Below are 27511 nucleotides of genomic sequence, written 5' to 3'. Positions count from 1 at the left end.
AATGTGTATATTGTTCCGTGACCTTCGAGAAAAAAGCGATTTACGATTGGCATGAATACTGAAGTAGGAAAATAGCTTCCAGGAACGCCTCTACACATGCGTTCACTATGTACTCTAAGTCACTTCTTCACTCGTGCACTATATTGGCGATCTGATTCCTGTTAACACTGAAGCTTTCGAAATAAATCTGGTGAGGTGAGATGTACTGCTGCAGATGAATAAGTTAGCCTCGTGATCGAAAGTTGGATACGAGAGATACAAAAAGTACATAAGAAATATCACTATTGAAGCTTCTTAAAAGTTTCCATACAAAGAGTTCTAGGAGCGTTGGCCAGCCGTGTTGTTACTGGCCTCTTAACCCCTTCAGTACCATGACACGTTTTCATATCAATTATTTTTTACTATTTGGTAATTTGATACAGCTTCAGAAACTAATGTTGAGGTTGAACTAGTGAAGAGTCTGGCTGTTAATCTTCTGACCTCCATAGACCATTCCTAATGTAAATAAGATCGTCTAATCACACCCAAAACTCATGGTAAAAATGCGTCCCAGTACTGAAGGGGGTTAATCCTTCTAGCTTGACAGTTGTCACTTCATTCGATTAACAAAGTCATCATACGGAACTAAAATTGAAAAGGTTTCAATTACATTTCATATTTTCTTTTTATCTGCGGTGTGTTTTGAAATTATACTGTAAACTTTCATTTGTTGAGTTACTTATATTTCTTAAGCTTAAGAAAGAGCAGGGAGAGAGAAAAGTTAAGGTAGCTCAAGTCATAGGAAAGTGATAAAAAAAAAAAAAAAAAAATCAGCATGGACTTTTCAAGTTTATTAGTAAAATGGAATAAGAATGGGAAATATGGAAGAATAAATTTTTCAACGTTCTTAGAATGTAATACGGAACAATCAATTTCATGAGTTTAAGGATGAAAAAAAGTACATTGGATAACAGCAAGAAACAGAACAATGACGTGATGTGTGTGTGTGTGTGTGTGTGTGTGCACTGTGCACTGTTTGATCTGCTGCAGTCTCTGACGAGACAGCCAGACGTTACCCTACGGAACGAGCTCAGAGCTCATTATTTCCGATCTTAGGATAGGCCTGAGACCAGGCACACACCACACACCAGGACAACAAGGTCACAACTCCTCGATTGTCATCCCGTACCTACTCACTGCTAGGTGAACAGGCTACACGTGAAGGAGACACACCCAAATATCTCCACCCGGCCGCGGAATCGAACCCCGGTCATCTGGCTTGTGAAGCCAGCGCTCTAACCACTGATCCGTGGCCGTGTGTGTGTGTGTGTGTGTGTGTGTGTGTGTGTGTGTGTTATTCACCACGGTCGTCTGCTGGTCACCCAGCCAGCGTTTCCCCTACGGAAAGAGTTCAGAACTCATACTTACCGATCTTCGGGTAAGACTGAGACCACAACACACTCCACACACCGGGAAAGCGAGGCCACAACCCCTCGAATTGTATCCCGTACCTATTTACTGCTAGGTAAAACACAGGCTACACATTAAGAGGCTTGCACATTTGCCTCGTCGCTCCCGAAACTCGAACCCGGGCCTTCTCTGTTGTGAGCCGAGCGTGCTAACCACTAGACTATGGTGTGTGTGTGTGTGTGTGTGTGTGTGTGTGTTTCACTGTTTGATCTGCTGCAGTCTCTGACGAGACAGCCAGACGTTACTCTACGGAACGAGCTCAGAGCTCATTATTTTCGATCTTCGGATAGGCCTGAGACCACACACCGGGACAACAAGGTCACAACTCCTCGATTTACATCCCGTACCTACTCACTGCTAGGTGAACAGGGGCTACACGTGATAGAGAGACACCCAAATATCTCCACGGCCGGGAATCGAACCCCAGTCCTCTGGCTTGTGAAGCCAGCCAGAGGACTGGGGTTCGATTCCCCGGCCGGGTGGAGATATTTGGGTGTGTCTCCTTTCATGTGTAGCCCCTGTTCACCTAGCAGTGTGTGTGTGTGTGTGTGTGTGTGTGTGTGTGTGTGTGTGTGTGTGTGTGTGTGTGTGTGTGTGTGTGTGTGTGTGACTGAAAAAGTAATGAGATTTGGTTTCACACATAATAAAAAGTACAGGAGAAACAGAAAAAATCCCTCCATTACTATAATACTATCAAAGTGATGTACTAGAGATGTGACACTGAGACGCGACTGACGACACTGGTTGGCCTTTGATAATGAACGCATTATAATGAACACATGAGTTGAGAGAGAATGAATGAAGCGTGGACAGCCAGCCAGACAACCACCTTCTCCCTTGCTCCACCATCCCACCATGCGCCACCACCACACTCGACTGCACATGATTAAATACCAGCCCGTGCCACCATCTGCCTCGTCCCTGTCATGCATAACACAGAAGGGAATAGGAAATTTAACAAATCCTCTTCCAGAACACCATACTGCATAGTTCGTTTCCTCCCTCTGAGTATAACATGGAAAGTCACAAAGAAATAAGAAAAATTTCTACAGTCACAGCAACAATGTAAAGCAAAACAGCAACGAACTCCGGAACGTCAGCTTCACTTCACATTAAAAAGGTGCAACTCTAAACAAAAACTCTTCAACTTATTCAATCATCATTACCTGTTAAACTACCAAGAATAACACCGGGTGGTTGAATTTTTCTAATAGTCACCAGCAACGTTTTAAACACTTTCTTTTGTATTACAGTATATTTAGTAGCTCCATGACAGAGTTCAAAAGTAACCTCCTGTTTTTTTTCTTTCTCTATGTGCCATGCAAACCATTTTCATGCCACAGTGTTCTAAATGTCACCAAAGGATAACCGCGACACTAAATGGAACAAAGTAAAAAGCGTACAATGAAATAGACCATGAATATATAAAAATTCACAAGTGGCAGAAGAATCTTCAGAATGTTAAAAGAAGCCAATGACGAGACGCGCTTATTGACAACTCTTCCCAAACAGGTTGGCAAAGGGTAACAACGTAATTAAACGCTTCAGAACTGGAAAAGTTGCTCAGAGTATCTAAATAGGTACATGATGATTACCAGCTTGAGAGAGAGAGAGAGAGAGAGAGAGAGAGAGAATCAACGTGATAAAACTCATCTCATTTAATTACTCTCTGACGTTCAATAGATGATATCCTGCTCACCGCACCTGCCTGTACTCTCACTGCGGCAAAATCTGTCCTTTGTTCACTGTAACATTAAACACCTGGGAGTTACCTGACCAAGCTTTTCACTGTTGGTTTTGATAAAGTGTTTCCATAAAATTAATGTTGATGGAAATAGCTGAAGATAATAGCTCTTGGTGTCACTGAACAACTGAAGACTTCCATAAAATCATCGACTAATTGTTCTCTATGAGGGACTGAAGATCTGTTGTTAGAGAAGCCAGTCAACAATTGTCCCTTCCTCATGTTCCTCTTCTTTATTGCTCGTCAAATTATTTGCCATTCATATCAAAAGACACGTAAGTTCAACTGTGGATTCTCTTTATGCACAGATTCCTCAATTGGCCTTTTCACACACACACACACACACACACACACACACACACACACACACACACACACACACACATATATATATATATATATATATATATATATATATATATATATATATATATATATATATATATATATATATATATATATATATATATATTGTTGCCCTCGGTCAGTACATCCCTTTCATAAAAAAAAATTATCTGAGGGATATTAACCTAAGATGAAATCTATTTAAACTATGGATCAATGAGGTCAAGGAAAGCATAAGTAAGCGACTGTGCAGTGTTTATGCAACACATTCTAGATAAGATGTCAGCACTCTCCTAACAATCAGGTACACAAGTGCTGGTCACTGCAACCAACCATCAAATTCTCCACAAAGGGACATAAAGCTTTAAGATCCTCCGAAATATGGAGATGCAGTAGAGTTCATCTCACAGACAAGGCTTGGCTAAAGAGTCACGAACTATTTTTGTCAAGGAAATTGAACACTGGGGTTTATGGACCATAACTTTACGTCTCATAAAGTGAAACCCTATCAGTGTTGTGTGAAGTCACTCGGACCACAGGAACGGACAATGATACACAGTTTCGTTGTACCGTGAGGCTTAACTCGATTCGCTGAACAGTTATTCCTATATTTGTGTAATAAACCTGACGAGAGGATCAACCCGAACAATGTCTCTTTTTACTGCAGCAGCTTCGCATTCTATTGGAAATTATTCAGTGCTCCAATATAGATATGTTATATATATATTCAAAGTTTTATACAATTTTGTCTGTCAGTAGTAACGCATAAAGCTGAGAACAAATAAAACAATCTAAAGAAAATGTAACTAAAAAAGGAATAAATGAATTAAATGAATAAATAAACCGATGACCAAATAGATAAATACTAAAGATAAGTATATGAATAAATTTATAAGATAAAAAATAAACTACAAATATCTTTTTATATTTATCATTTCCATTTTCTTTTATAAGCGAAAATTTTCAAGTTCGTGTGTAGTTGCAGATGTGAAACGAGTCAGCGTATCATAAGTGTGTTGGTGACTAGCTTTGCAGTGCAGAGGGTGGCAAGACAATGGAAAAAGCCAAGGGGTGGGTAGCCACACTGCCTGGAACGGAACGAAAAAGCTATGACGTCTGTATTCTGGAGTTGCATTATGTGGTTGCATGTACTCGTGAATTGTTTACTTTTATCGGCTCTTTTCCTGTGATGATTAATAACTCCACTAGGATTTCTTTGTTAAATTTAGGCTTTTCTCCTTTTTCCCCTCTTTCAGGTAGAAAGCGGAACATCAACGGTGAATAAATGCTTAACTTTTCATTATTTTGAAAGATCAATGCATGATACTGTATCGCCTTTTTGGTACACGCTAACTAATTATCTAGAAATCAGTAAACTTCCACATAAGATTGCCCGCTATTAGTCAGGAAAGAGTAATTAAATAAAAAAATTATAGTGAAAAATTGTCAAGAGATATTTCTTATCCGTTACTATAAAAAGAATACTAATACTAATACAATACTAAACTTAATGAAACTCTTCTACGATATTCATGATACAATGAATGCGATAACATAGAACTGAATTGATATTTTCTTTAGAACCATTTAGAGAACAATCTTTAACAATCCCGAACAAAAACCACAAAATTACTAAATGTTTAGCAACACACTTCACACTAGCTTACCACTGACACTCTTCGCTCTTTCCCTTTTTCCTCACAAGGTTACAAGGAAAGACTCGTAAAAGAATATATAGAGGGCGACAATAGCCGTGTAAGTGGCAGTAAGTCACCTGGTTGGCCTTGTCCAGGAGTCACGCAAAGGTCAGGCGGGTACTTTAAGACGGGATCACAGAGGAACAAGGGCCCATATATCTATCCTGCTCAGCCTCCCGGGGACTGGCAACACCTGACCATTGCAAGTAACATTACATTTCTGCAGGGTCGTAAGGCTTGAGTGAAATTTTGGCACCACATAAAAAGACATTCCATAGAAAGACATCACTTTTCTTTCTAAACAATTTGAATATTCGATAAAAACAGATACACATACATACATAAGCAAAGAAAAAGAAGAAAAAAAAAAAAAACCACAGTAGGATTAAGCCCTTCAATACCGGGACACTTTTGCACCATGAGTTTTGCGTACGACTAAACAATTTTATTTACATTAGGAAGGGTTTATGGAGGTCAGAAGATTAATGGCCAGAGTCTTCATTGTGTTAATCTTCCCCATAGGTCTCTGAAATTGTATAGAATCAGAATAGTAAACAGAATAAATATGAAAAAAAAAAAAAACGTGCCATGGTGCTGAAAGGGTTAAAAGAATAATATCTGAAGCAAAGAGGAAATAACGAGGATTTAGTGTAATTTTTGATAGCTATCTTCTCTGCACACGAAAAGAATGTAGTTGTAGATCATAATAAAGCTGCTGCTGCTAATGATGATGATAATGATACAGAAGAGAGAAAAAAAATGTGATATCAAACATAACATGAAAGATATGTACAAATGATGACAATAAGGAACACATCGACGAGAGAGAGAGAGAGAGAGAGAGAGAGAGAGAGAGAGAGAGAGAGAGAGAGAGAGAGAGAGAGAGAGAGAGAGAGAGAGAGAGAATAATGTATCTAAGAGGAAATAAACCGAGACCGAATCTGACTCTTTCCATCATCTCTTTCCGCTTCACTTCCCTTCTTTCTCTCGATGGACGGAAGTGACTCAGCTCTGATCCTGTTTCTTCACCCTAAATGCTGGAAGTACGTTTTTTGGTCTTACTGGAGTTCATTGTCTTTCTGTGTCTCTGTCTCTGCACGGGAACATAATGCGTTTTGTTCTTACTTGTGTCTTGCCTCTGTCTCTTTCCGTGTCTCTGTCTCTATCACTGCACTGGTACATGGAGTAAAAATTTGAAACTTCGGAAGGCAGCGGAATAGAAGAGTTCAGAAATATCGAATTTTCCGAATTATTTTTTAGTTATGTACTATTTTCAGCAATTCCATCTCAAAAGCATGAACCATCAGGCCGAGACGTGAATAATAGATGCACAAGTGAATAATAATCCATCTGTTGGCGTCATATGGCGTCCGAATGGCGTGAGTGAGGGGAAATGAGGAAAAAAAGATGATACCAACCGATGATTTTATATGACAGAAGCCGTGGCTTGGAACAAAAAAAAAAAAAATTTCTTGCTTTTTCCTAACTATACGTATATTTTCTATATGCACAGGCATTCAAGGTAGCTGTATTACTGTACAATCTATGTATAAACGCGGAATGAACGCATAATTAAGAGCAGGAGGGAAGAGATGAACAAAAATTATGAAGCTGAAAAGTGTTTAGGGAGAGGAAGAGAGGGGACGAGGCGGATATGAGACTATTTTAAATGATCATATCCAATACTATCGTGGTGATAGGTGCATGGGAGATGTGTGAGCGTACTAACTATCTATAGACGCAGTATGAAGTATGAGAAAGCATACACTTACAAACTCAAATCGACGCCATTAAACAAACTCCCGCGAGGTGTTCCTTCAGTGTTGCCTGGGCTTTTTATTTATTTCTTTTCTAGTTAGAAACACACATTTTTAGTAAATTTAGCATTAATTGATCAACTAGAAAAATTTCGAAGTTTTGGGCTTTCCGAAGTTTTGCATTACGAACGTTCGGACTTTTGCTGTAATGCATTTTGTTAATATTTGTTCCTTTCTCTCTCTCTCTCTCTCTCTCTCTCTCTCGCTCTCTCTCTCTCTCTCTCTGTGTGTGTGTGTGTGTGTGTGTGTGTGTGTCTTTGTTTTTACACTGGTACATATGCAATTTGCTTTTGCATGTTCCTTGTCTTCCTCTCCCTCTCTGTGTCTGTCTTTGCCTTCGCTTCTACACTAGTATGTATGTCATTTGTTTTCACTTGAGTTCCTTGTCTCTGTGTCGCTCTGTCTCTATCTTGGCTTTCGTCTGTACACTGATACATATGTAATTTGTCCTTATTTGCTACTTGTCTCTCCGTCGCTGTTTCTCCATGTCTGTACTCACACTTACTTCTTTTTCCTGCCACATGGACATTTATTGGTACTTTCTTTCCCCTCTCGTGCAGCGCCTTTAATAACAACAGTCCTGCTGCCAACACATCTGTATCGGCTGTGTCTTTCTTCCTCTTACTGCGACGTTTATTGATACATATCCCTCTCCTCTCCCTCTCCCTCTCCCTCTCCCTTATCCCCTACTCTCTCTAGCAATATCCTCACAATGCAACTTTCTTTCTTGTCCTCTAAAATCCCTCGTCAACACTATAGTTTCCTCAGCTCAGCGTCCTTTCTTGTGTTTTAGTCACAGATAGATCTATATTGGGACTCTTTATCTCCCTTAATAGTCTACTGTCATCTGTTTCTTTCCAACGTCAGGATCTCATTAACGCTGCTTTTTCTCCTGTAACAAGTCTACTTCATCCACTGCTCCACTTTCTCCTCTTACTCCTCCTCCTCCTCCTCCTCTCTTAGCCACACCATCACCACTGCCACCGCCACACCACTATTACATAAGAAACTTGATGTGGTGGTAATGTTGTTGATAAATGCATTGCAGTCACGTATCAACTAATGGGTTTCTTTCTCTGTCTCTTTCGTGTGTGGGACTGGAAATGTTTTTTTTTTTTTTTTTTTTTGTGGAGTTTGTAAGAGAAAAGTGGTTAACATGAAGTTGTTTTTATCTTGCTTTCCTTGTTTGTTTGTTTTCTTTTTTTAACTTTTACTTGTATACAATTTTTTTGTTTTCATTCTTTTTTTTTTCGTTGTGACAGTTGGGAATGTACAAGCGTATAACGGAAGATTAAGTTTTCACGTAGCTGAACACACACACACACACACACACACACACACACACACACACACACACACACACACACACACACACACACAAGTAGAGAAATAAAAACATGCTATAAAAAAGAAGAAAAAAAAAATAGTTAACATAACACTGCCTTTCTTTTCACTCCAATGAGGATTTCCACGTGGATTTCTTTTTTTTCAGTTTTAGTGATGAAAGGGAGGAATGTAGGACGGCAGTTTAAATTTCCTTATTCCCTTTCTTTTTTCAGGAAGTCACACACACACACACACACACACACACACACACACACACACACACACACTCTCTCTCTCTCTCTCTCTCTCTCTCTCTCTCTCTTTATTTGAACAAGTGAAGCAAATGAAATAGCTTTCTTTCCTTCCTTCTTTATAATCCAACTAAGGCATTTCACGTCACTTTATTTCTAATGAGAGAGAGAGAGAGAGAGAGAGAGAGAGAGAGAGAGAGAGAGAGAGAGAGAGAGAGAGAGAGAGAGAGAGAGAGAGAGAGAGAGAGAGAGAGAGAGAGAGAGAGAGAGAGAGAGAGAGAGAGAGAGAGAGAGAGAGAGAGAGAGAGTACCAATATGGCAGCCTCCAGCCTCGCATTTACATCTTTCCGCCTTGAACAAACACAACTTTAATTTTCGTAATCTGGCCGCCATCTGCCGGGGCCTCGTGGCGTTTACCCGGAGCCTCGCCTTGACGGGAAGAAAAGTGGTGTGGTATCTCCAGCAAATACTGAGGGATAAATTGGGTACTCTTCCTTTCTACTGGGTGTTCTTGTTTGCTTTTCTTGAGATTTCCTGCTTTCTTTTATGGATTCTTTTACATAATGGCTTTAGACTTTCGGTTTCTCAGCACAATTAACTTCTTTATTTGTATCTTCTTAGTCCCTTCAATACCGGGATACGTTGTTACTTTGAGATTTGCGTACGACTAGGCCACTTTATTCATATTAGGAAGGGTCTATGGCGGTCAGAAGATTCTTGGCCAGAGTCTTCACTATTCTAACCGCCCACATAAGTTTCTGAAGCTTTATAAAATCTCCAAATGGTAAGCACAATAGATATGGAAACGCGTCATGGTACTTATGGGTTAAAGAAATGTTAGACAGCTTTTTTTTATTTTTTTTTGCTCCACATCTTTATTTCAAAGTTAATGGTGTCTTTTTGTATTTTCTAAAGTATTTCAGGCGTTACAAATTTTTTTTTTAAACCGAAATATTTGCGTACGATTCAAAAGAGACCAAATACATAATTATTACATGTTTCTGTATCACTATTACTTTTTGACCTCTTGTAAGACTGAACTGGTGCAAGGAGAGAGAGAGAGAGAGAGAGAGAGAGAGAGAGAGAGAGAGAGAGAGAGAGAGAGAGAGAGAGAGAGAGAGCAGCAGTATACCTTAATCCTTTCCCTGCTACGTATTTCACACTTCTCTTTAGTACAGTTCTCTCAAACTTTTATTTATTTTTCATTTATTTATCGTCTTTTCAAAGCCTCTACTAAATTTTAAACTGGAAAATGCTGGGAACAATCTATTCTTTTACTCATTTTCCTTTTTCTTTTTCTTTCTTTTGTCTTGTGTTTATTTGTACGTGCGTATGTGTCTATTATGGATGCAGCTTTTTTTGTGTGTGTTTGTGGGTGTTTTATGAGAGTGCTTCGTGTTTTAGGTGTTTTTTGGGTGATTCTTGCAGGTGTCCTTAAGATAATGTACGTTGTTTCCAGTACTGTGACTTGTTGCTGTGAAATATGTCAGTTCTCACCCTTTTTCCTTGTCACTTTTCCCTCTGTGTTTCTATCTTACTCATCCTACGTTCCTCCTCACTTTCCCTTTTTCTCGCTCTACCCTTCTCTTTCTTACACATTTTTCCTTAACTTTATTCTTCCTTACGTTCCCATTTTTGTCTATTTTCCTCTTTTTTTTACACATCTTTCTTAATTTCATCCTCACTTTCCTATCTCTCTACTTTCTTAGACATATTTCTTATTTTCTTTTTAATTTTTCCAATCGCTTTTCCTCTCAACACAAATTTTCTGCCATGTCTTGCTTTTCCTGGGTGTCCTTCGTCCCGTCTGCCTCACGTTCTCCTGTATAGAAAGCGATACCAAAAACAACAAATTAATTATCTATGCATGAAAGCAAGCAAGCCCTCTCATCTTCCGCCCACCAAGAATCTCATCAGCCCCCGAGGTGACTTTTTCAAACGAGGACATCATTACAAGAGTCCACATGGTGCTTAACGGAGCTGTTTATGACCACGTGACCGTCATAGAAATAAAATGCTTCCTTTCGTAAGTTATTGAAATATGAACATGAATGAAAATGAGTACAATAATACGAAAATAAGGATAAGAAAGGATATAACTCTTCGTTCTTATAAAATAAATCTATAAGTCAACAAAATAAAAAAACGAACATTGAAAATAATTATCTTGTGTTAAAAATGAAAATGAAAAGGTTTATTACCACATTTTTTTATGGTTTGTTATAATATTCCTCTCTCTCTCTCTCTCTCTCTCTCTCTCTCTCTCTCTCTCTCTCTCTCTCTCTCTCTCTCTCTCTCCTTCTCCCTCACTAAGCTGGTCTGGGATTCATATACTCTTAACTCTTACCTGGCTCACCAAAAACGCAAATAAATCTGAAAGCTATGCTGATATAAAAACTAAAGTAAAAAAGGAGTAACGCGTCTCATATTTCTTTACTTTTGCTCTTTTTTGTTTATTCTTTCCACCCACTCCTTTTTTTCTTCTCTTCTTTCTCCCTTCCCTCTCACTTTTTTTCCCTCTCCCTCCCCTCCCGCTTCTTCTACTTCTCCTCCTCCTTCTTCTTCTTCTTCCTCTTCCTCATCACTGTCCCTCCTCCTTCCCCTGCACTGTTTATTCCTTCCACCCACTCCTTTTCTTCTTCTCTTCCCTCTCACTCTTTTTTCCCTCTCCCTCCCCACCCGCTCCTACTTCTTTTCCTTCTTCTTCTTCTTCCTCTTCCTCATCACTGTCCCTCCTCCTTTCTTTCCTTCCCTCCTCCCTCTCCTCCTTCCTTCTCCTTCACTTGGCTCTGGGCTTGATGCAAACTTAACTCTTCTGGCCCCTGGACTCGTGAATATCGTTTTCATGAAGTAAAGAAAATAATGTCGAGACCATTTTTTCCCTCGAGAAGGCTAATGGATGAGTCTTTTTTCCCTCAAAGTGCACACGTCCAGCGACCTTTTTTCTTTCCCAAGTTTTTTTTTCCCTTCTTCACAGTTTCCAGGAGGCTGACAGGAGGAGGAGGGAGAATGACAGTAGGAGAGAGAGAGAGAGAGAGAGAGAGAGAGAGAGAGAGAGAGAGAGAGAGAGAGAGAGAGAGAGAGAGAGAGAGAGAGAGAGAGAGAGAGAGAGAGAGAGAGAGAGAGAGAGAGAGAGAGAGAGAGAGAGAGAGAGAGAGAGAGAGAGAGAGAGAGAGAGAGAGAGAGAGATTTGGGGAAAACCTAGAGACGACGGAAATGGAGAGAGAGAAAGTAAAGGACAGAGGCAAAGAGAAGGATGAGAGAGGACGGAGGAGGGCAGATGAAAAAACAACAACAATAAACATAAAGTAGACTCTCTCTCTCTCTCTGTGTGTGTGTGTGTGTGTGTGTGTGTGTGTGTGTGTGTGTGTGTGTGTGTGTGTGTGTGTGTGTGTGTGTGTGTGTGTGTGTGTGTGTGTGTGTGTGTGTGTATACAAGGGTTCAGTGCAAACACTCAAGCAATCCACTAATACAAGGAAGCGAGAAAATCGAGACGAGAGCTTCCTTCCCTCCCTCCTTTGTGTGTTGTCACGAAAGTCACACACACGGACCCACACGCACCATGGGAGGAAGGCTGCGTTGTGTGGGATGATCTTTACTGCGTCTCACCTCCTCTCCAAATAAAAAAAAGAAACGTACGTACATATATACTTCATAGGCAAAAAAGTTGTCGTTTTCATGGAGTGTCAGGATCACAAAGAGCAGTACGTGTGGTGTTTTAAATGATGATACACGCGGGGCTATGTAAACACCTGGAGGGAAATGCTTTGTTTGACTTTCTGACTGCTGAGGTGTATTGTCTGTGTAGAGCTGAATTCTTAGGCAATTCCTTTTCTCTCTAAGGCTGCAGAGATGATGATTCTGCATGCAACGAAAAAGAGAGAGTTTGGTATTGTTTTGTTTGACGTTCTGACTGGTAAAGCGTGTTATCATTCTTGAGTTGTATTCTTTAACCAATTTTTCTTTTCTCATAAGGACTATTTGTCAAAGGGTGAAGATGTAAATTTCAATGCTTTTATGGATGACTTTTCTTATTGTTAAACAATTACTAGAATAATTGAAATTCCTAATACCTTCCACCACCTTTCATAATTGTCTGAGATAACACGCCAGCAACATTTGGATATAAAAATGAAAGTGAAAAGATCTTGAGGAATTTTAGAGCATACACTTCAAAGGCGATAGTTAAAAAATAAGAAAAAAAAAATATTTCAGCACCAACACGTAGTTACATTTTTCCGGAGTTCAATAATTGCGACACTCAGATGAAACATGACTAACATCAGAAAGTTCTAATTAGCTCAGTCATATACGTGAATCAGATGAAACAAGAGGCATTCCTAAAATATCGTCAGTTTAGTTAATTTTACTCATATGTCACTCAGATCAAATAAATCATATCAAAATTAGCAGTTAAAGCACCTCGTCCACAATCCAACGAGGTACTAGCAGCACCGGTAACACAGGTGAAACAGTGCAATTAACTCTCAGGCGTGTGGATATATTACCCTCAATTAGTCGATACCAGACACGGCCGAAATAAATACCCAGAAATCTAATAACCAGTACACCGAATTGCCAATTAAAAGTTACTCCCTTTCATCACCGCTCTGCCCCGGCACGAGTGAACAAACGAGTGGAAATATAGCTACACGCCGCACATTTTTCCCTCACACCTGCTTCATTTTGAAATACCATTCTTTATACATTACGTGGATAATTAGTAAGATTTTCATTAGTCTTTTTTCTTTGTAGTCTAGAATTTTTCTGAAAATATTAAAGGAATCATGAAAATTCTCTAAGAAAATCATAAAACATCTACAATAGCATGTTCAATTATTCATAAAATGATGGATATTCTTGAAATAAAATCATGGATATTCTTGAAATAAAATAATGTCCACGAGAATTCTTTAAATCACCATCAGAAAAAACAGAACACCTTTGAAAACTCCTATACATTCCAATAGAACATGTTAAACTACCAGCACGATCATGGCAGCACTTGAAAACTTGTTTAACTTCCACTGAATCCTATCAAACAGTTACTGGAGTCATCAAAACACTCTTGACACACCCTGTAAACTTCAACCAGAATTTGTAAACACTTCAAAACCTCTCTAACGTTCACCCAACTGGATCATGAAAACCCCACAAAAGCACTCTATAAGTTTCACACAGAGCCTGCTCATAGTATGTGAGAGTACGAACTTCTTGATACTCTCCTTACAAGACGAGAGCCAACCAAGACCGTCCATCCTCAGCACTCTCTTGGTTCAGCGTTTCCATAGCCTGGAGTTAACAGGGAACACGCAGGATATTAGAGCCATTTTACATGCATATAAAGAACAGACAACAGCCGAGACACGGGACAGGCTTTCCCTCGTTAGATGCGGGCCGCCTCACAGCTGTCCAGGCGGTGGTGGTGGTGGTAGTGAGGGGAAAAGCATTCTCCCTCACATAAGACCTTTTTAAAATGATTCTGTTCTGTAGTGAAGACGATGGGATTGTAAATAAATAGTTGTAATCGGAGAGTAAAATGGAAGGTAAACATCTTCCAACTCGTTTTATGGTCTATTTAGATACAAAATTGTTTGGAAATGGGTGTAATAAAATAGTAGATTGAAAATAAACACACCCGATCTTATATATTACTAGTTTTTTTATGTGATCTATAAAAAAGAAGTAAAACACGAAATTGTTAATAAAGTGTCTATATTTTTTTCCTCATGACTTAACGATACTTTCAACACAAACACCGCTTCAAATCTTGTAGTTTCTTCTAGTACTATATAAGCATCTATTTCATCTGCCTGTATTTCATCGTGAGGCAGCAGCGGTACTTTTAATGCAACTACTGCCTCGCCCTGCACCGCCTCTCAACTACAACTTTAACCAAGATTTACAAACAACACAGGCTGCTGCGCCCGACCACATGCCTCTGTGCTCATGCAGATAGTAAGGACAAGGACAAGTATTTTTCGATACACTAACACTTAAACAGATAGATAGATAGATAGATAGAGAGAGAGAGAGAGAGAGAGAGAGAGAGAGAGAGAGAGAGAGAGAGAGAGAGAGAGAGAGAGAGAGCGTCCAAATATCCCAATCAATTAGAAGACGAAGTAAAACTGCCTGGCTATACGACCGGACTCGGACAAATAACTGAGCCATAACTGAAGAAAAGAAGCAGGACAGCACGAACTCTTTCTTTATGCAACTCGAGCTTCTTGGCGGGAGGAGAGAGGGAGGGAAGGAGAGAAAATATATTGCCTCAATAATATTTCTTCATTAGAAATTATGCAAGACTCTTCTCTTTTCATAAATCATAACGATACACTGACTTCTCTCTCTCTCTCTCTCTCTCTCTCTCTCTCTCTCTCTCTCTCTCTCTCTCTCTCTCTCTCTCTCTCTCTCTCTCTTTTCCATATTGTCTTCATTTTCCTCTCCTTAACTCTTTTCTCACTTTTTTTTTTACTTTTCCTCCCATCCTGCTTCTGTACTCATATTTCTTTCCTCCTGATTTTCTTCCCCATTTGTCTTATCCTCTCATTTTTCCCTGCCTGTCTCTTTCTTTGCATCATCTATTCTTCACCTGCTTCTCTTCTTTCTTTTATCTCTATCTTTCATTCATTTTCCCCAATCATTTTCTTTCTTTTTCTTCTTTATCATCTGTTATCTTCATATGTCTCCTTGTTCCCCCTCTTTTATGCATATTTCCTTCTCATTTTCTTTCCTATCTCTATCGTCGTCTCATTTCCCTTCTCGCTCTATTCCTCGTCTCATTTTCTCCTTCTCATTTTCTTTCCAGTTTCCCTTACGTCCTCCCATTTTCTCTTATTTGTCTCTTTCCTTCGCTTTTCATGATCTCTCGATGAATCTCTCCTCTAATACATAACCTTCCCTTCTTCAGGTACCACAAGCTGCGTGTCATCACCAACTACTTCGTGGTGTCCATGGCGCTGGCGGACATGCTGGTGGCGCTAATGGCCATGGTGTTCAATGCGAGTGTCCAGCTCACACAGACGTGGCTGTTCGGGGCGCTTATGTGTGACCTATGGAACAGCATGGACGTCTACTTCTCAACCGTGTCTATCCTTCACCTCTGCTGCATCTCCATAGACAGGTAAGCCAGGTGTGACGCAAAGGGATTACACATGAGGCAGGTTAAGTGTAGCGACATGGATCGTAGTGAATGGTACAGTCCGCAGGCGGAACAGTATCCCTTCTCTGCTACATTTCCATAAGGAGGTGTGAGGCAGAGGTTCACAGGGCTTTCCGTAGACAAGGCAGGTTGCGTAATTGTAGTGACATTAAATCATGGTACAGCCTGCAGCTGGAACAGTCTGGGAGAAAGTACTCTATCTCCTTCTCTCATACAATTGGGGGTTCATAAGTTTACGAGAAGTCAGTGATGTTTAACAAGAACTAATCTACTAAAATGCAAAAGTACATGAAAAGTCTAGTAATTCCTATTGTGGCCTTCGAAAAGAGTACTGATGCAAGAGAATAAAGGTTTCATGTGACAACAAAAGTTTCATGGACTCGTTGATCTTTCTGTATATCGTAAGCGTAATACGGTCTCAAAATTATCTCGTCTGACACACTTAACACGATCGAATGGAAGATATTGGACACTTTTTAACTTTTTATGATGAAAAAACAAACAAACAAACATTATCAATTATCTTTGCAACGTTTGCAAATAAATCTGATGAGAGAACAAAGTTTTTATGAATAGAGGCCAGTGTTTGGAGGGCTCGTTGATCGTCTTTTACAGTAATATGTGGCTTGGTGTGCGGGTCCACAGGGTACGCGGGAGTGAACCGGTGTGGTGAGGCTCAGGTGTTGGGCTGATTACCTGGATCCTCTGATTTCCTCGCTTCGGGTCCACCATTAAAGCGGAGCGTGCTTTCGAATAAATCTAGACCCCTAATCAAACATGAGTGTCCACTTAAAGTCACTCAAGCGTCTTCACTGAATATCGGTACTGTTTTCGCCATGACTTAAGAGAGAGAGAGAGATCTATACAAGGCAGTGTGTGTGTGTGTGTGTGTGTGTGTGTGTGTGTGTGTGTGTGTGTGTGTGTGTGTGTGTGTGTGTGTTTCACTGTTTGATCTGCTGCAGTCTCTGACGAGACAGCCAGACGTTACCCTACGGAACGAGCTCAGAGCTCATTATTTCCGATCTTCGGATAGGCCTGAGACCAGGCACACACCACACACCAGGAAAACAAGGTCACAACTCCTCGATTTACATCCCGTACCTACTCACTGCTAGGTGAACAGGGGCTACACGTGAAAGGAGACACACCCAAATATCTCCACCCGGCCGGGGAATCGAACCCCGGTCCTCTGGCTTGTGAAGCTAGCGCTCTAACCACTGAGCTACCGGGCGTGTGTGTGTGTGTGTGTGTGTGTGTGTGTGTGTGTGTGTGTGTGTGTGTGCTTTGAAACATGTCATGGTGTACTGTGAGCCGTGATGTGAGTTGGGAATCTCTCAAGGCCGGAGTGACAGCTGGGCATCCTCTGTCTTATCACACCAAGGCATGGGAAGCAAACACATAAACAAGGTGCGTGTAGTGAAAATACGGGTCACTGTTGTTGCTGCTGCTTCAATGTTCCTCTGGTGAAAAGAGCGACACTTTTGGAGCTTCTTGTAGGTGTTAAGACGAGCACTAACTAATTGATTCACATTCTCAGTAGGTAGGTCTATCGATTTTTCTTTTATCTTTATCATCCTCGCCCAGTGTACCTCTTTGATAAAAATAAGATAAGTGTAAGTATGAGATACCTTCACGAAACTATTAACGAGTGACACCTGTTTTCTTTTTTACAAGCGAGACTCTGCATGGATAATATGAAAAAAAGACAGTAATCCTCTTACACCAAGCTGCTCATCGTTTAATATAACGCTGCGATCCATCAACAACAGCCTTCTCCGGCCCACGCCTTGTATCCTCTTCTATATTCTATCGCGGGAGCAAGATGGTGGAGTGTCGTAAAGGAAGAGGGAGATAGTTGTCTCTTAAAGACTCTTCGGACTGTTCAGTTTTACAAGTCTCGTCCCTTTACGTGATGGAATCCGCGGTTACGTCGAATCTTCTGTTCCATGGAGTCTCTCGTAACAATCTTATCTTGACTGCTTGCTTTTAATCTATCTCTCCAAGAAGCTCCATTTAAAGGTCATTATGTTCATTGGGCTGAGGTATCCGAGGAAACCTGCATACCTAAGGGATATTCTGACCTCTGTTTTATTTCGGAGTCATGCGAGGAAGAGAGGAAAAGAAAAGTCTCATTAAAGATAAAACGGGGATGATGTGGTGGTTGCCGCGGCTGTCCTGGGACCATTTCATCCACGACAAAGTAATGTATTGAATCTGCTCAGAGGAAAGTAATTCTCACACAAAGACGTATAAAGCAGAACCATGCGCTCGAATATAGAAAAGCTAAGACGAACACAAATCGAAAAATGGAGGAGTGAAGTGAAATGTGAGATTGGAAATGAGTAGTGGAGGAAGAGATGGAGGAAGTCTGGTCTTGATGGGAGATGCAAATTTAAGAATATTCCTGTGTCCCGGGAAGACTTTACTGAATCTTATATTGAGAGTTCCTTTATCAACTGCATGGGTGCGGTGAGTCAAGCTGAACAACAGGTTAGCAGGAGAACGTACAGTCATGGTGACAACTCCACTAGCACACCACGCTCCTTTGCCTCGTGTTTATAGTATCAAAACCTCCGATATGCCAAGGCTTATCAATTGTCAGATTTTATAAGAAGAATGATGACTGATCATAAGACTTGGAAGATAAAGATCAGTGTTACGAAACCAGCAACACATACAGAGACCAGAAACCACTAACACACACACACAAGCCAGAAACTAACAGAGCACACACATAAACCAAAAAACAGCAACACATAAAAAGACCATAAATCAGCAACACACACCACAAACCAGAAACCAGTAAGACACACAGATCAGAAACCAGCAACACACACAAACAGACCAGAAACCAGCAACACACACCACAGACCAGAAACCAGCAACACACACACAGATCAGAAACCAGTCACACGTACATACCTCAGCCTTGAAACTAGTCACATATACCACAGACTAAACCGATCCATGGCCACGCATCAAATGTATTCACCCAATTGATTTACGAGGAACTATAAACGTGAGCTGCTTATCAAAACCAGACTTATGCCTCAGGTGGAGCCACACGTCCAATGGCCATGTGTGTGGGTGTGTGTGTGTGTGTGTGTGTGTGTGTGTGTGTGTGTGTGTGTGTGTGTGTGTGTGTGTGTGTGTGTGTGTGTGTGTGTGTGTGTGTGTGTGTGTGTGTGTGTGTGTGTGTGTGTGTGTGTGTGTGACTATCAGGACTATATACTGAAACTCCGACTAACACTTCTCATAAAAAAAAAGACTCTAGTTGAAGTTATGATGGTTTTTACTGATGTTTTTATGATTCCGCTGGAAGATTGGTAAAATATCTGTATTATCTACATGACAAACACGTTGAAGATTCTTGCCATTATTATTTTGGAAATCGTGGTGAAAGAGCAATGCGTTTTACAATATTCAGTGTGCATGTGAACAGGTAAAGAGAAAACAGCTTGATAGAGTGGTCACTTTCATCACACTCCCGCGAACGTTTCATCATGTTTATATCTAAAATACTGCCTTGTAGAATAGTGCACTAATAGTTATGCATTGTGTTATGATGTACGTGAAGTATTTGTATATATTATTACATTACACTACATTTTACTTACCATTAATAAGTACACAGTGGTAAAATGTAAATATATTTTCTTGTTAATAGGAAAGAAAGTAAATAAGTAAGAACATATTGACAGTAGAAATGAAAAAAAGAACTAAACTGAATAAACGAAAATTGAAAATAAGAAATTAGCGACATTTTTTTTCCCAATTATGTGCTCTTTATTTGGTTCCTTGAGACGTAAATATATAGCAATGTATGTAATGCCCATAAGTAAGATACTTCAGTACATTATGAATAAAAGACAATTATGTGTTACTTCCTGTACGAAGCTATATTTCGTATTTTAGTTGAATAAATTTGTTAATTACAAAACTATCTGTAGCTAACTAACAGATTTGCTAACAATTTGTTACCTAATTAACTATTTCACTCACGGTGAGTGTGTGTGTGTGTGTGTGTGTGTGTGTGTGTGTGTGTGTGTGTGTGTGTGTGTGTGTGTGTGTGTGTGTGTGTGTGTGTGTGTGTGTGTGTGTGTGTGTGTGTGTGTGTGTGTGTGTATGAGAGAGCGCGCCCCTTTTGTAAGATGAGGAAGTAAGGTGCCTAAATAAATATTCATAGGAAATCACGAACATGTGTTCAACTAAAGCAAACAGTGACAGCATCAAAGACTGGGTATGTTAAATATGAAGCAGCGGCGAGCCTCTATAAGGCAATACTTTACCACGCGTGACCCAGGATGATGCAGGATTGAAAATGAAGTCCTAGCAGTAGCACCAGTTGATGTGAATGTCGTGGTGAGCAATGCTGGACACATCAAGCTTATAATTAAGTCTTGGAAGCCGAGTAACCTTTCTGATTCAGTGTTAAAAATACAGCACTTAGAATAACGTGAAGTGTTGATGTTGGACTGGTGCTTGAGATAGAGCGCGTACGGTACACCCAATACATAATACGGATATGATCAGTCAAGTAACTTTTTCTGATGCAAAATAGAAAAAAAATAAAAGCCCCAGGAGTAACACTAACCAGTGTGAATATTGAGGTGAGAATTGCCGGGACATATAAAAAGCATGCAGTACAATCTGAAAAGCCAAGTAACACACTGCATGATTTCACGTCTTGTATTTCCTCTCAGCCTGGAGAACTTTGATCTCTTGGTTATCTCTTTAAAAAAAAAAAGCTTGGCAATAGATTAATTCTTTGTACAAGTCGACCAAAAGGTTAGAGTAAACGATAACAGCGGAGGTGAATGCGGTGCGTTACTCGACTATTGACAAGAACTGTGGGTAAACGCTAACGCATAATTTTCAGGTCCGATACCGTAAATATACAAAGTGGTTGCTGGAATTGTTAGACGGTAAAATCTGTATAAGGGATTCAATACACATGACAATCAATATTAAGTAACTGGTGTGATGTGCGGACAGCAGTTAAACAAAGCTGTTGTAAAAAAAAAAACAATATTATCATTCACAATAGAGGAAAAAAATAAGATAACAGTAGCAAACAATGAATATAATAGAAAATAATATATGAAAGAAAAGAAAACCGCAATAGCAAAAAATGAATGCAAGTAGTGTAAAATATGTGAATGTAAGAAAATAAGAATAATGTCCAATATAGTACATATGTATACATACTACCAAACGAAAACGCTGTAAAGATCAACGAGGATATTACCAAATTTACCATACTATAGATATGAGCATCGCTCACAAAACACAAAAAAGAAAAAAGAAAAAATACCTCAAAAAAATAAATAAATAAAACAACTACGTATGCAAGGTAAAGGAGCAATTATCGTACATACCTTCACGAACAGATCACACTACCTTCTGATGACGCAAAGCAGGAGCAGCAAGGGAGGACGGCTGAGGTCGATAGACGTCCTGCATCTGAGAAGGCACAAAGGGAGACATAAGACATAATGAACGTAAAGACGTACATAAGGAGACACATTAGCTGGCGGTGTTGCAACAAGCCTAAATATTCATGATCTGTTAAACCCGTACGAGGCGCCGCGGTAAAGTTAACTAATGACTTGCATGAGATACATGTGAATTTCCATCAAAGGTTACACAGAAAAGAAAAATTAATTTTGACTCAGTTCGGGAACCGATACCTTAGTGGGCTTATTTAATGAATCTTTGTTGTCCTTGGCTAGTTGCACTCCTACGCAAAATAAAATATATATAAAAAATAAGGAATAACTTATTAACTGGATGTTGTGTTCAAGTAAAGTAAAAGATAAATACTAATGTGTTTGGTTGAGTTGTAGTGTAAATAAATAAAAAAAAATCTTGGCTAATGGTATTTGCAGTTTTTCCTTTTTAAAGTTCTAGCGTTTCTTGTAAACTAAATGTGTTTAACTTCTTGCCAACTTTGATATTTATTACTTGAGAGATTGTTTGACTTTTATTCAGCAAAAACAAAAGTTTATGCTCTGATAGCTTTGTAATAATTCATGACTCATTATCATGAGGATTAGTGTTGTTTTGAAAGCTGCTGCAAAGTGTTTAGGGAATTTGCAGCAGCTTTCAAAACAACACTAATCCTCATGATAATGAGTCATGGATTATTACAAAGCTATCAGAGCATAAACTTTTGTTTTTGCTGAATAAAAGTCAAACAATCTCTCAAGTAACAAATGTCAAAGTTGGCAAGAAGTTAAACTCATTTTGGTCACGTGACTCCCGCTGATCTCGTGCCTCTCCTTGGTCTCCTCTCATGTGTTACATCTTGAACTCCTCGTTGTATTTACTTCAACTGGTTCCTCTGTAATCAGCATCGTGCTCTAAACCTTTTCTTTGTACCAACCCTTTATTTGGTGTTTTTTTTATTGAACAGAATTCCCTAAACGCTTTTGTTAAATAAAAAAATGAAGGGTTGGTACAAAGAAAAGGTTCAGAGCACGATGCTGATTATAGAGCAACCAGGTGGAGTAAATACAACGAGGAGTTCAAGGTGTAACACATGAGAGGAGACCAAGGAGAGGCACGAGGGTCAGCGGGAGTCACGTGAGCTAGAGGTGCGGAATACACGTGACGTGTGTGAGGTCACACAGTTGACAGTCTGCAAACGTCCCACACACTTTACAACATCTTTACTGATTACCCTTTGTGTCTAACTCCTCTGATCTGCTGAAAAGCTCCTTAAATAGCCAGGCAGTTGATATATTATAGTATTTCTCTGAATTAAACCAAGACGAGCAGGAGTGAGTTTGGGAAGATACAAAAATTATGGCAGCATTTATATAAAGATCGCTGTAAGTTAACGTATTTGTGTTCTGTGTTAGTAATTTCATCAACCTATCCAGGAATTTCACAAATCAACTGTATTTTCAAACTCTTTCCCTACTTGCCACACACCAGATTACACCAATACAAATAATTATGTTATCTTACAAATGAAAAACTTTGATGGGTATTCAAGGTCAGGTAATGAATTTATACGCTATGCTAATAATGCTACCTATTTGCACATACCAGACTATAACATGCTTTTGGGACTGACACAGTAGTGGGCTTTATTTTTCTCCCTAATATTTTGTTGCAAATGGCCAGTGTTCTTCTTACTTACAAAAGAAAAAAAATCAATAAAAAGAATTCGGCATCGTAAGAATCAATACGGGTTTTAGTAGGGAGAGAAGATTAGTTTGCCACACGTGACCGACCGAGCATATCAGCTTCGCCCACTCACAGGCGTTACCTGCTAACGAATCGCTTACTGCCAGCGATTTTGCTCCGGAGATCATGATGCGGCGTATGTACCCATTGAGCTGCTACACAAGGCATTTGTCACTGTGTGTGTGTGTGTGTGTGTGTGTGTGTGTGTGTGTGTGTGTGTGTGTGTGTGTGTGTGTGTGTGTGTGTGTGTGTGTGTGTGTGTGTGTGTGTGTGTGTGTGTGTGTGTGTGTGTGTGTGTGTGTGTGTGTGTGTGTGTGTGTGTGTTGAAATTTCTTAATTTTGCTGTAGAGAGAGAGAGAGAGAGAGAGAGAGAGAGAGAGAGAGAGAGAGAGAGAGAGAGAGAGAGAGAGAGAGAGAGAGAGAGAGAGAGAGAGAGAGAGAGAGAGAGAGAGAGAGAGAGAGAGAGCATCTAAGCACAATTAACCAGTTTACAGAGACACAGAACAGCCATAAGCCCTTGCTAGAGAGAATGGCGGGCGGAAAGGAAGCACGCCAGGCAGGAGGCAATATTAAGCAGGAAAAAAAAAAAATAGAGACCGGGTACCGATATCCAATAATTGGCGGCAATTATGTCCCGGTGGCGGTGAAGAAAGTGATCCTGGAAACGCTATTGACACTCTTAATAAGGGTGGCCGCTGGGGACGCTGCGTTACTCCGGGGAGGAACGAACGGAGTCAGAGAGGTGTGTGTACAGGGGAGGGGGTGTTCACTATTAGCACCACCAACAGCACTACCGCCATCGCCACCGTTACCATCACTAATAACATTACCGCTGACACCACTAACGTTAACATCCCTGCCTTTCACACCGTATATAAGTAGTAAGATGATGATGATGACGATCATAGTAATATAGAAATAATGATAATGATAAAAATGATAATAACAATGATGATAATAATAATATTAATGATGATGCTGATAATAATATTAATAATAATAATAATAATAATAATAATAATAATAATAATAATAATGATAATAATAATAATTTCAAAAAATAATAATAGGAAGAATAACATTAGTAACAACAATAATAATAATAATAAAATAATAAAAACAACAAAAAAACAATAACAAAAACAATAATAACATTAACAACAATAATAATAATAATAATAATAATAATAATAATAGTAATAATGATAATAATAATAACAATGATAATAATAATAATAACAATGATACTACTACTACTACTACTACTACTACCACTACTACTACTACTACTACTACTACTAATAATAATAATAATAATAATAAGAAGAAGAATAAAACGCCAATACTATATAAAAGCAATCATAATGATGTATATATATTATTTTACTTCGACCTTCCATTTCCACATCCATCAAACAAGGTATCGGTAAAGCTCACCATATTTTACCTTCACAATTCAGTTAAGATCAATTTACTTTCCACGAGAGTAAAAAAAAAAAAAAGAAAAAGTATATATATATATATATATATATATATATATATATATATATATATATATATATATATATATATATATATATATATATATATATATATATATATATATATATATATATTTTTTTTTTTTCTTTTTTTTTTTTCCTCCTTTTCTAACAAAACTAAAGAAGATAAATACTGTCACCCACTCTAATATTCACCTGATACTCTCTTTGTGGAGACAATAACCATATTATCTCATTACAGAGTTAAAAACACAACATCCATGGTTTGAACTTAGTGAGGTTCCTTCATGGCATCTGCAGTTTAATAAAATCGATGTCTTGGTACTGAAAAAAAAACCCACATTATTATCACCATGAATTAGACAGCAGTTTGTGTGGAAAGCTAGCATCACGTCTTTAGGCTCGTCAACATGCAACCTGTTAAAGGAACAGAGCAAATGTTACACGTACGCCTACTTAATAAATGAATAAATAAATAAAATAAATAAACAAAAAATATAATGGAAAAACAATTGATGATGAAATGCAAAAAAAAAAAAAAAAAAAAAAAAACAAACAAAAAAAAAGGTAGAAAATGTCGTTTGGCAAAAGGAACAAGAGTGCAGGGAGGACTGGAGACTGGAGGAAGAAAGGGAGTTAGTGACACAAAAAAGAGCGAAAACAATGGCACGAGAGATTGAAAAAGTGAGTTTGTGTGAGTTTAGAGTGTCGGGATTGCCTCCTAAGGGCGAGAGTCACCAAGACACTTTAACTTTCTCTATTGTCCTGTAACTGCCTTACCAGAGAGAGAGAGAGAGAGAGAGAGAGAGAGAGAGAGAGAGAGAGAGAGAGAGAGCACAATCATCACCTTTTCACGCACCATTACCGCCACCACTAACATCACCAACCACCACCACCACCACTACCACACGTCACCATCACTTCTCCCATTATCGTTACCGCCAAATTACCGCAGACTCATGCCGTGCTGACACCACCATCTGTTCACAGCAATTAACACTCCTCCACAACTTTGTGTCTGGCCATAACACAACACCACCATCACCGCTACCACCGCCAACAACAGCAACGCCACCGCCAACACAACAACAGCAACAACAACAACAACAATAATAACATCACAATCAATAATGCAGATGACGAATGTTATATACTGATAATACTACTATTACTACTGCTATTACTGCTACTACCACTACTACTGTTACTACTACTACTTCTGCTAACACTGCTACTATTACTACGACTATTGCTATTACTATTATTATTATACTACTACTACTACCAGTACTACTATTACTATTACTACTTCTACTACTACTACTACTACTACTACTACTACTACTACTACTACTATCACTACTACTACGATTATCAACACTATAATCACTACAATCACTATTATCAACACACATTAAAATCACAACCATCAATCAACTTCAACGTCTTCAATGGTTCTTACAATTACTCTCCACACTATCCGGAAAGCAAGTGTTATTAATTTGTATAAACATCTCTTAGCCATCCTAACATATTCGTCTTCTCTTAGGCATTCTAACAAGGGATTTCTTGATATGATTGATTGTTCATAATACCTAACGTTTTCAAGTTATACGTAAGAGATGACAAGAGATTCGTGTACAAATCTTTCAGGCAGGTAGAGTTGATTGAAAGGAAAAAAAAAAACAAGCTATCAAATAGAGTGGTAAATAAATTGTATAATCTCAGCAATTAGGTTGTTAATGCTGAGTCACTAAGGAGCTTAAAAATGAAGAGTAAACAGATTTATGGATGTGGATGAAAGGAGGAAACAGATAGGCATGTTTCACGAAGGGCATGACAGCTTTGTACAGTTTCCTTGTAATGGAATGCAGACTGTGGCTTACATATATAAAGGCACAGTTCAGGGTGGAGCTAAATAAGACCGTTCAGGGTAAGAATAGATGAGATAGTTTAGAATAAAGATAAATAAGAGCACAACATCTAAACATTATTATCATCATCTTATTATGTTTAAGGGAACTGGCAATCCAGTGGGCCTTTTTTTTTTTCATTTCTGCTGCCCTTGAACAGATTCTCCTCTTGCATTAAAAAAAATAAATAAAAACGAAGACAGACCAGCGTTTAAATATATCGACATGTGTTATCGCCATCAACAGTGTGCTTTGCAGTGCCAATTACTCAAATGCCACGATGACAGCAATAGAATATATTACACACAGGAGAGGCTATGAAGTGTGTTGATTCGATTTGTCCTCACGGTGAATTCTCTTGTATAGCAGATTCTCGGCTTGCTGTTTGATTTTCAACCTACAGAACTAAAACATGAAATGAAGAAACGAAAGCGCTTTATTCCATGTGTCATTGTTCTAAGCGAACCTACGCAACAAAGAAAAGTGGGATCAAGAAAGTTTATATCACGCGTCTTTGTTGTCTTTATACCTACAGGACAATGACACTTGGTATACAGTTTGTTGATTTCACTTGGCTTTGTTTTGATGGCTAAAGCACAAATAGATGTCAGTTGGAAAATCTGGGACACACAACAGCACAACATGGAGACAAAACCATAGACACAAGATAATTTAGAGAGAGAGAGAGAGAGAGAGAGAGAGAGAGAGAGAGAGAGAGAGAGAGAGAGAGAGAGAGAGAGAGAGAGAGAGAGAGAGAGAGAGAGAGAGAGAGAGAGAGAATATAGACACAAAAAAATTATCTCATCTCATCCTTCACACCTGGCTATGGAAGTGTCACCTGGTGTTAATGAATAAGGGAAAAATACCTTGCATCTTCATGTTTCTAGGATGCGAGAGAACAAAAAGTATAAGCATGCCTGAAATTGAACTGTGATCCATTATCGAATTAAGGCCAACGGGATGATCCGCCTTACACGTGATGATGATGATGATGATGATGATGATGATGCATTTTACAGTGTTATCATTAAGGTCAATTTCTGAATATAAATTACAGATATTAAAGACAATAAATAATCTTTTTGATACATTATGACAGGAATAATTGCAT

At 39.0% G+C, this 27511-nt stretch overlaps 1 protein-coding gene across 1 annotated transcript in view; it reads left to right on the top strand.

Annotated features, from left to right (window-relative positions):
* The window catches only part of LOC123520500 (octopamine receptor beta-1R-like), a 167538-nt gene that overhangs the window by 7662 nt on the left and 132365 nt on the right, over nucleotides 1-27511 (top strand). Inside the window, exon 2 of the mRNA XM_045282802.1 lies at nucleotides 15540-15752. Coding sequence (XP_045138737.1) covers nucleotides 15540-15752 — 213 coding nt within the window. The remainder of the gene's footprint in view (nucleotides 1-15539; nucleotides 15753-27511) is intronic.

This window comes from Portunus trituberculatus, chromosome 47 (genome assembly GCF_017591435.1).
Source record: "Portunus trituberculatus isolate SZX2019 chromosome 47, ASM1759143v1, whole genome shotgun sequence".
In the NCBI taxonomy this organism is placed as follows: Eukaryota; Metazoa; Arthropoda; class Malacostraca; order Decapoda; family Portunidae; genus Portunus; species Portunus trituberculatus.
This window is presented reverse-complemented; position numbering and strand designations above follow the sequence as displayed.